Source organism: Citrus clementina, unplaced genomic scaffold (genome assembly GCF_000493195.1).
Source record: "Citrus clementina cultivar Clemenules unplaced genomic scaffold, Citrus_clementina_v1.0 scaffold_8, whole genome shotgun sequence".
Taxonomy (NCBI): Eukaryota; Viridiplantae; Streptophyta; class Magnoliopsida; order Sapindales; family Rutaceae; genus Citrus; species Citrus x clementina.
This window is the reverse complement of record NW_006262022.1, coordinates 21,977,836-21,988,091: the sequence shown is the minus strand read 5'-3', so window position 1 is coordinate 21,988,091 and position 10,256 is coordinate 21,977,836. Positions and strand designations below refer to the sequence as shown.

Genomic DNA, 10,256 nt, shown 5'->3' with positions numbered 1-10,256 from the left:
TGGGTCTTTGACAAGTCCAGTTTCTCGTCCTTTCCCTTTCAAGATAGTTTAGCTCATTTTTGTAGCCGTGGGTTCAAAGTTTTCTTTTTCTCGAGTCATTTTGGGCTTCTCTTACTCTATAGAGGCCTGTAGCCTGAGGCCCAAAACCAAACGCTAACCCGCCGAAAGATCCAGATAAAAATCAAACCGACCCGACATCGATTTGCTCAGCACCTACTGGTCAGAGCCTCTGCCTCGTTGTCTTTCACAACTGACACCAAATTCCACAGACAAAAGAACCACAACAGCCAAAGCAATGACTGGTAGGAATTCAATTAGCTAAATTTCAATAAAACTCCTCAGTCCTCACCACTCTTCGCAAAAAGAAACCCACGCTTCTCTTTCAAAGTACCCAAAAAAAAAACCCTAAATTGAACCCAATTCCAATCCAATGTCCACCAGCTCTTCATCGCCATCCTCCGATGAAGAACTCATTTTTAACCCTAACCCTATCCCTAAGCCGATTGATGACGAATTGACGCTGGCGTCGTTAACATTGACCGAGTCTAACGGTAATGGATCGGTGGGCGAAAGCGATCGTTACGGTGGTGCTGGGGTGGTGTTGGAGGCGGAGCGGGAAGGGGAAAGGGAGGGGCCATCGAGTCCGAGTAGTAGTGGGTATGCTGGAGAGAGAGGGAGCAGTAGCGAGGGGACGAGTAACTCGAGAATTGGTGATGAGGACGATGATGGGATACAGGAAGTGATAAATGATCATGATGGTTTTGTTGATGGAGTTGGGGATTCTTCACCCTCGCCCTCGTGGGTCCCCGGCAAACGCCACGTCGATGAGGTGAGTTGGTTCGCTAATGTATTTATTTCAACTTACTGGTAGTGAATTTTAAGTTTCATCTGGTTGTGTTTTAAGACATTAACTTCTAAGTGCTTGAATACTAGTACATTCTGGTTAATGATTTATCAAGCAATAACGATATTTCTTAAACTGCCTACACTTGGCACTCGTAAAATTCACCACGTGCTAGCTTGTGGTAATGCCATGTGATGTTGGGATTTTGTGTCCCAACTTTGTCAACATAGACTTGTTGTATAAACATTGTATGGGATTTGCTATGACTGTATTGTACATTGGCATAAAGCATTGTTGTTGTTTAGAGTTCTTGTATGACCGTCTTGATAGAAATTTAATGTAGAAAACTCTCCTTTGCTTGACCCACATGGTTGATTACACATATATACACTTTGGAAACGTGAGATGTTACTCAGTTGTGCTACTAGTATACGAATATTTTTCTAGTTGGTTTTTAATCGCAATTGAGGATAAGATATAGCTGCCTTATTTTGACTATTATAAAACGGCTTTTTTTACGTATTATCTATTGAGCTTAGGAGGTAACTTTCACCAATATGAAAAGAGTTATGATCATGCATACAGAAAGTAAGAAGTTCACTTCATCATTAATGGATATGATCATGTACTTTTAAAAATAAGTTTAGAGGAAAGTAACAATATAGACAAGAAGGGATGTTTTAAATGTTTTACCGTAAGTTTGAACTAAAGCCTGCCTATGATCCAAAAATGGCAATATGTTATTTGAAACTTTTTTTCTCTCTTTTTCCTGACCGGCAAGTTAAATCTATAAACATACCTGCAGTGTTATCTCATTTTTTGATATATAATAAAGTGCAGGACGATGCTTCCATATCATGGAGAAAGAGAAAGAAACACTTCTTTATTTTGAGTCATTCTGGAAAACCGATATATTCCAGGTTTGTCCCTTTTGCTTGTGAAAGTCTGTGTCATCTGGTACATGAGCTCAGTTATTTCTTTTTGTGAAGTAGAGAACAACCTTGCACATTCTATTAGTGTCTCATATATTTTCTGCACCTCTAATTGACCTGTAGATATGGAGATGAACATAAACTTGCAGGATTTTCTGCAACATTGCAAGCAATTATCTCCTTTGTAGAGAATGGGTATGGTGCTGCATCTGTTACTTGGTTTTATGTCAACAAACTCTATATTGAAGCATATACTGTACTGGTAGTTTTTTTCTTTTTTCAGAAAGCCAACCTCAGTAGTTAACTCTGTTAATCACTCCATCATTTTTCAGGAAAGATCGTATCAAATTGGTTAGGGCAGGAAAACATCAGGTCCGTTTTCATTTCACTCCTATTGGCTGATTTTTCTGTTTCTTTTTGCTTTGAGTTCTTAACTTTGTATATCCTTTTATCATGAGACATGAAAGTCAAGCCTATGTTTCCATTCCCTTGCTGATGAATTGCTTGTTTGAGAATGTATCTTTGATTAGTGTTTAATGTGTTTCATCATATTTAGCTTTATGCATTTTATTAAGAAAGTTTTGTATAATAATTGGTAGATTTTTTATAACAGTAATTGGTTGATATAAATAACTCTTCTTTATGCTTTTTTTTTAAAGTTTTGCATGACTTCTGGTGATGTTACCTACTGCCGTACGCATATTATTTAGAAAGTTGTACTGTGGCAAATGTTTTACTTGTTGAAATTTAGTACATATTTAATGCAAATTGCTTTACTTCCTACAAGCACTGTCTAGGTCTTTTCTTGTAGTTCAACCATGAAAGGAAATAGATTGGGTTGACACGTTTATGTTTCTAGGTAGTATTTCTCATCAAGGGACCAATCTACTTAGTTTGCATCAGCTGCACAGAAGAGTCTTATGAATCATTGAGGGGACAATTGGAGCTTCTTTATGGCCAGGTTTACTTGCTCTCTCCTGAAAAAACTTTTATTTCTGGTTATGTTTTACTGTATGGCTGTAAATTAAGCTTGTGGCCTTTTCTTTTGTTAGTTACCTTCTATATTATCAGCTCAGTATTGTATTCTAATTGTCATTCCGCTACTAATTTGACTGATTGTGATGTGAATGCAGATGATACTTATTTTAACTAAGTCCGTAAACAGATGTTTTGAGAAGAACCCGAAGTTCGATATGACACCTTTGCTTGGGGGAACAGATGTTGTCTTCTCATCACTTATCCATTCTTTCAATTGGTTAGTTTTTCTTCCCTCTTTTGGTTTACCTGCTGGTTTGAACTTTTTCCTTTTTCATATCCCTGTGTTACTTGATTCGGACTTTTGTTGAATTCATCTCTTATGTCGCAATTTTGTGTGATCCAAAATAAATGGAACTGCCTATTAACAAAAAAATATAAATGCAGAGGATTTGTGTTAGTTGATAAGAATTTGAGATAGGGATAGTTTTGGTTAAAATGGCATGGGGGCATGGGAACTATGGTTTTCGGGGAGGAACAGGCAGAAATTAGGCAAGTCTGTTTATGCGGTCTAGGGGTATTGAATGATACTCCTGTATAGTAAAGTGAAAATTTTCGGGTTCTCTTCTTGGCAGGAACCCAGCTACATTCCTTCATGCATACACCTGTCTTCCTCTAGCATATGCAACAAGGCAAGCTGCTGGTGCTGTATTACAAGATGTCGCTGATTCAGGAGTTCTCTTTGCATTATTAATGTGTAAATGCAAGGTAAAAGGTCCCTCATCATTCCTCTGTATCTAAACAGACTAATTCATTAGCTTTACTGCCATGGGCATTATAGTGACTTGAAGCTTGATTTGCCAGGTTGTCAGCCTTGTTGGTGCACAGAAAGCCTCTCTTCATCCTGATGATATGTTGCTACTTTCCAATTTTGTTATGTCATCAGAATCATTTAGGTAATCAGAATAATCTCATCTGATATTTCATCTTTGACGGTTAAAATAGCCAAGGAGTGTGTGGATAAGCCTCTTGACTACTCTACATATTGATTAAATTCAATCTATTTGAAGGATCTTAACATATGTTGCTAAGTAATGTAGACTCTTTTAGCTGGGCCAATCAGTGTTCATTAAGTGGGTTCTTTATTTAATTAGGATGTTGCTGAATGAGCTCACTCATTGTTTATAATCATTTACGATAAGTACACAAATGGATTTGTCCCATACCTCTGGAAGTTCATATTGTCATGAATATATTTTGCTTTTAGTCACCTCTTGTTTTGCTATACTATGACATTGTAGGCTTTTTCTGGGCATCTGAGAGAAATTGCTTTTAATTGGTATTGTCCCATAATTCCTTTTTTGTGGATTTGTAATCCTCCTAATCCTTGTACATATTTCTTATAGTTATATTTAATCTTTGTTTCTTAGCAAAAAAAATTGGTAGTGTCCCATAATTGCTAGTCTTCTTTCTTCCTTGCTGAACTCTTATGGCAACCTGATCAGTCATTGGCCACTTTTGGGATCGTCCATAAGAATTCCATCCTTCTGCGTTAGTTTCTATTGCATGATCTTTTCTAACTTCACCTATTTCATATGGATGATTGAGGAAAAAGTTGTGTTTTTTACATATATTTAGAAGTTAGAATTTTAATATACAAAGTTAAATGGATGTCCTTGCATTTTGGTGGCATAGACATAATGTTTCTGATATCTAAACCCTTTTGTGAGTGTTTAGTCTCACTGAAATTCCTGAATTTTTGCAGGACATCTGAATCTTTTTCACCAATTTGCCTGCCAAGATATAATCCCACGGCATTTTTGTATGCTTATGTCCATTATTTTGATGTGAGTGAAGCAAGGATTCACAAAATTTATTTCTCATGCGAATTCAACTGCATGAATTTTGGTCTATATTGATCACATAAAGGGCCAAAGTAATTATATAGCCATTCTATGTTTTTATGGCAGGCTGACACATACCTGATGTTGCTTACTACTAGCTCGGATGCCTTTTATCATCTTAAAGATTGCAGGTATATATGTTTTCAAATTTGATGTATAGTATTAGTGGATGTCATTGTAATTTTATGTTGCAACTTCTTAGTTCTTAGATCAAATGACCTTACATTTTTGGTATAGTGAAACCTTATGGTTGCAATATTTTTTGTTATCCAACGGAGTATGTTTTATCCTCATACAAAGGAATAATAATCTCGCTTTTGATGTTATAAACAAGGGGTCCAGCTGTGTTGCAACTGTGGTAAGGTACCACAGTTGCTTTCAGCCATTGGATCCAGCCAATACAACTGTGCAACTGTGGATCCAATGGCTGGTTGCAACTGTGGTTGGTACCACAGTTGAAACATAGTTTTGCCCTACAAAGAAGATATTATGCTTTCTTCTTTAAAAATTGAGAATTTTGATTAAATTTTTGTAGGATTCGTATAGAACAGGTCCTTTTGAGGTCAAATGTTCTTAGTGAAGTTCAGAGATCCATGCTAGAAGGGGGAATGCGTGTTGAGGATTTGCCTGTTGATCCATTGCCTCGTTCATCTATGCCTCATCGTTTGAGCCAGCAGAGGATTTTAACACAGTCTCCTGAAATATTCAGTGAATCAATTGTTGGCATTGGTGGTCCTACCGGACTATGGCATTTCATCTATCGTAGTATATATCTGGATCAATATGTGTCTTCTGATTTCTCACCTCCAATTAGCAGTCCTCAACAGCAGAAAAGGTAATTCCTGAATCTTTCACCTGCTATTTGGAATATATATTTTTTTAACTGTCAGATATTTTGAGATTATCGCTTAAGTTGGATAATGGGTTTGTTTTGTTGCAGATTGTATAGAGCATACCAGAAACTTTACTGTTCCATGCATGATAAAGGAATTGGTCCCCACAAGACTCAATTTAGAAGGGATGAAAATTATGGTAAATTTTTCTTTCTTATGTATTTCTGAAGTCATAATGCATTTTAAAAATCCAGGACAGGTCTATTTATCTGCATGAGCAGTATTATCTTGTGGAGACCATTCATTATATGAACAACTGTCTTGAAAGGACAATAATGCAATCTCAAACCAAAGGATTTGTTTTTTGTTTGATGTTTTGTAGAAACTGAATTTAATGGAATAAATAGAAAATATTGCTAAGCTTCAAGACCTGATCCATTTGAAAATGTGTGCTCTTATTCCACTACTAAAGGCCTTCCAAAGGGTTGGAGTGTTTCTTCCTCTCTCTCTCTCCCTCCCTCCCTCTCTCTCCCCCCTTTTTTTAAGATCTCTGAACCTAGCTATTTTCTTTGATTACTTAAAACTTGGAGGTCTGGCTGATTTTGTTTAGCCATGCTTCATGTTTTCAGGAATGCACAACTATTAATTTGGTCTAGTTTTCTCGACTATCAAGATTGGACTTTTGTCAATTGGTCTCCTTTTGCAATATTTTGACTGCGTTTCTTCTATGAATTGCAGGAAGTTACTTATTCGTATTTATAATTATATGTTTGACCTAAATGCTTTCCTGTCATATTCACGTGATCACCTTCATGTGGCAGTTCTACTCTGCTGGGTCACACAGGATTTTGAACTTTATGCAGCATTTGATCCGCTTGCAGATAAGGTTTGATTTTAATCTTTCTTTCTTATTAACTTGTGGAAACCATGTAAAACTTGTTTGACCCTAATCTCGTCCAATTAAGTTCCAATATGAAGAGCTTAAATATTCAAGTAATTAGGATAATTATTGACCTGGGCCATGTTAATTGTAAAAAAAAAAAAAAAATTTGTGGGATAGGGAATTAAAATGTTGACATCCATGAGCTCTCAGGAATTGTTTTATCTTTATACATGATTAGTATGCTTCAGTTGAACTGATTTAACATGAAGCAACAATTGTTTTCACATTTTGTTTCGTTGAATATATTACGAGTTTTGGTCGATTTCGCTGTGCAGGCAGTGGCAATAAAGACTTGCAACCGGGTTTGTCAGTGGGTTAAAGATGTGGAAAATGAAATTTTTTTGCAGGGTGCAAGCCCCTTTTCATGGTGATTTCACAATTTATTCTGGTACTCAGCTTGTAGCCTGGCTTTGTTTATTTAATAAAAGCCCTCCTAATTATTATTTTTTCCCACGTCACTGTGTTTCTTTTATACCCCCAATCATTCTTTTTTTTTTTTTTTTAATACCTAGTTTTACGGCTCACATTCTAAAAGTTGCATCCTCCCTCTTAGTGTCATCACAACTTGTAATACTAGTCCTAGAATTATTAATCAAATAGCTATAGTTTTTTTTTTTTGTTTTTTTAAATGATACAGTATTACATGCAAGTATGCCATTTGACATCTTTCCGTATGCAACGGGCATATGAAGTCAAGGTGAAAGTAACAGACCATTGAACAGTGTGTTTCTTTTATTTTTACACTTAAACCAGTTTCTCCTTTTTTATGATGTATTTGACATCCTTCCGACTTGGTTATGCTTATTGAATTGAAATGGAATATAAGTGTTCTCTTTGTGTCCGTTTGGGTGAAATTCCTGTGAATAATTTCAACAGTTCTCTTAATGCTGTGTTGGGGTTTACTTGGCAAGGTTCTTCCTATTCGAATTGACTGGTAATTGTGAGTGTGAGATTTTCAATGAGAAAGTCTAAGGTGGTGTTCAGACTATACTTCCATCATGGGTGATGTTGGCACGATGGAACCCCTTTTAAGACTTGATCAACATTTTGCATCAGCAACCTTAAAAAAAATTCTTTTGACACTCTTTTTTGAATTTTATTTCTTAAAATACCCCCCCAATTTAATTTATAAATAACTCATAAACTAAAATTAATGATCTTGTTATTAAATTTCACCTTAAAAAGAATATTTCTTTTAAGTTTTTACTTATGGAATACGCACAAGTTTTAAAATCTTAAATTGTTTTTTCTTGCTATATAATATCTATTATTTCTAAATTCTTAAAAATTCATAAAAAAATTAAAATATAAATATAAAAATTTGGGCGTCAAAAAATCGATAAAAGAAAATTTTATTTAAGTATTTAATTAAATTTTCTCATTCAAAATATTTTTTAAAAAAAAAAAAGAAGAAAAGAACTAGGTTATGTTTAGTTATTTGGGTGATTTCAATTGGAAATATAGAGGCTTGGTCGAAGCGAAAAAGATAAAAGGCAATTGGGCCTAGATTGTATCGTAACAAAGTTGTGTATGGAGGCCCACAACTGTGCCAACGGCCAACTGCAACCACCCTCCTCTGCAATGAATAAATAAGGTGCCCGGTAAGGAGGATCACACAAATCATCCAATTCCGTGGAGTTTTTGTTTTGTTGCTGCAAAAAAATTTTAACCTTTCATTTGCCGCATTCACTTCCTCTCATCTGCCACTTCCCCTTTCTCTTTTTCAGTTCAGTGCGTCAATAGACCTTTAGAATTAATGACTTCTTTTGTCAGGCAGGGGGGGGGGGGGGGGGGGGGGGGGAAGGGAACTGTCATAGGTTCAGTGAGTGAAGAACATGTTCGTGTTAATTTGTTTCTTTCGTTTTCATTATTTATTTGGTTCATTGTTTTTTTTTTTTTTTTGTCTCCCAAGGAACGATGATAAAGTCCTGTGAATTGAAATTAATGAACCTCAGCAACAGTCGCTCTTTGCTTTTGCTTTTGCTTTTGCTAAGGCCCATTGATGTCATTTGAATTTCTATTTCTCCTTTGTTTTCCTCCCAATAAAAAGATTCTATTCTTATCCCTTATTTTTAAGTCAGTAACTTATTTGCTGTTGTATATATATATATATAAATAGCATGCAAATATTTATAAGCAAGTCACCCAGTCAAGCTTAAAACATTGAACCTTTTTTATAAAAAGTCTCGGTAATAGTAATATGAAAAGCTTTTACTCCCTCCCTTTCGGCCTTTTCACAGAACAAAAGAAAAATCAACTTCTTTACCATACCAGTAGCCTCAAGTCGAAAGGGAGATGGATTTATGGGGGGGAGAGAGAGAGAGAGAAGAAATGAAATTATGGAGGGCCTGTCCCCATGTGATTGTGAATTTATGTTGTCATTGAACTTTCACAGTTTCTAATTTGAATAAGGGAAGAGAAAACGCATAGCTTTCTTTGGCTAATTTAATTAGCATTCAAACAATGTCATTAATGCTCCTCGATCTAATCAACACGTCTTTTCACTACATATCACATCACATCACCACCACCACCACCACCTCTCCTCACAATTTCTTCATCCTTTTTTTTTTTTTAATGCTAATCTACCCCCTCCCCCACCCAAAAAAAAAAAAACTCAAAACTATTTAAACTTTTATAGTTTATAAATTATTAAAAATAATAATATTAAACTTATTTCAAAATAATAGTATTATATTGATTTAATATTGGTATTTAATAATAATAATAATAATAAATATTTTATTTTAAGAAAAATATTAATTTTTTACTATTATTAATAATAATGTTTTATTTGTGTTGTTTTTATTAATAATTATATATATAATTAAAATTAATAAAAAATTATTATTTACATAATTAAGAATATTAATAATTATTATTATTTACAAATATAATAAAATAAATATTTTATTTTTTAAATATATTTTTTTTATCAATTTTGTAATTAAAATTTCAATTCTTTAAATAAGAATAAAATTATAATTTGAAACTATCTACTTTCAATCTAAGATAAAGTAAACACATAAATGTAATTTTAATTTCAATTCTATACTCTCATTTCACTGTAAAAAAAAAACATGCTCCCACTTCTAATCTTAAAATTTTCACTCTAATATAAAATATAAACGCTACCTCATAAATATATCATTATAATAATAATATATAATATCAGTGAAATTGTAATGCAATTTAAAAAAGAAAAAAAGAAGAAAAAAAAGTGTGCACAATCACATAAATCAGAATATCAAACTTTTGATTATACTGTGAGATCATGCACATGAATGAATGCAAAGCTTCTTTATTTTTCGGTGGGAAAACGCGTTTCCAGGCATACATACTCTTCGTTTAGTCTCATTACATTTAATGCCGTAAAAATAAAATAATAATCAAATCAAATCAAATCAAAATTGGACTCTTAATTAACACGTACACATTTGAAGCTCTCCTCCACCACCACCTCCTCCGTATTCGTATTCATTAATGCGATGTCGTCTCCACTCAACTCAAAGCATCACTAACTTCCAACTTGTGGAGCTCGAATTCATCGTCGTATTGTTTTAAGTGGGGGCACCGCCATTAAGAGCGATGGCATTTCTGTAATTTCATTAGTCAAACGTCACCAATTTCGGAGATTAAAAAAAAAAAAGAAGGCTATGTTCCCCACTCACCTTTGCCCGTCCATGACCGTTGATAATGAAATACTACTAGTGTTTATTTTCAAGTGCTCTAATGGACCATAATACCCCTCATCGGTTGCCCCCTCCCGTAGCTTAAAACTCGAGGGTATTTATGTAATTCCACGTCCTCGACGCGGGAGATTCC

The 10,256-nt window shown here is 34.6% G+C and overlaps 1 protein-coding gene across 1 annotated transcript; it reads left to right on the top strand.

Moving 5' to 3' along the window:
• The first annotated feature begins 204 nt into the window (after positions 1–204).
• On the top strand, positions 205–7,273 carry LOC18035621 (vacuolar fusion protein MON1 homolog). The gene is made up of 14 exons (XM_006424504.2): positions 205–829; positions 1,685–1,764; positions 1,900–1,971; positions 2,109–2,148; positions 2,636–2,737; positions 2,910–3,031; positions 3,387–3,519; positions 3,616–3,707; positions 4,517–4,598; positions 4,722–4,786; positions 5,191–5,490; positions 5,596–5,687; positions 6,310–6,374; positions 6,707–7,273. Exons 1-14 carry the CDS (start codon positions 431–433, stop codon positions 6,800–6,802), a joined length of 1,740 nt encoding a protein of 579 aa, XP_006424567.1. The 5' UTR covers positions 205–430; the 3' UTR covers positions 6,803–7,273.
• Positions 7,274–10,256: the final 2,983 nt, after the last annotated feature.

Excerpts from the sequence above, each read along its gene's own strand:
- LOC18035621 (XM_006424504.2), top strand. The coding sequence starts at position 431 with ATGTCCACCAGCTCTTCATCGCCATCCTCCGATGAAGAACTCATTTTT. Across the intron at positions 4,787-5,190 it reads TATCATCTTAAAGATTGCAG|GATTCGTATAGAACAGGTCC; the intron begins GTATATATGTTT and ends AAATTTTTGTAG. Across the intron at positions 5,688-6,309 it reads TAGAAGGGATGAAAATTATG|TTCTACTCTGCTGGGTCACA; the intron begins GTAAATTTTTCT and ends TTCATGTGGCAG.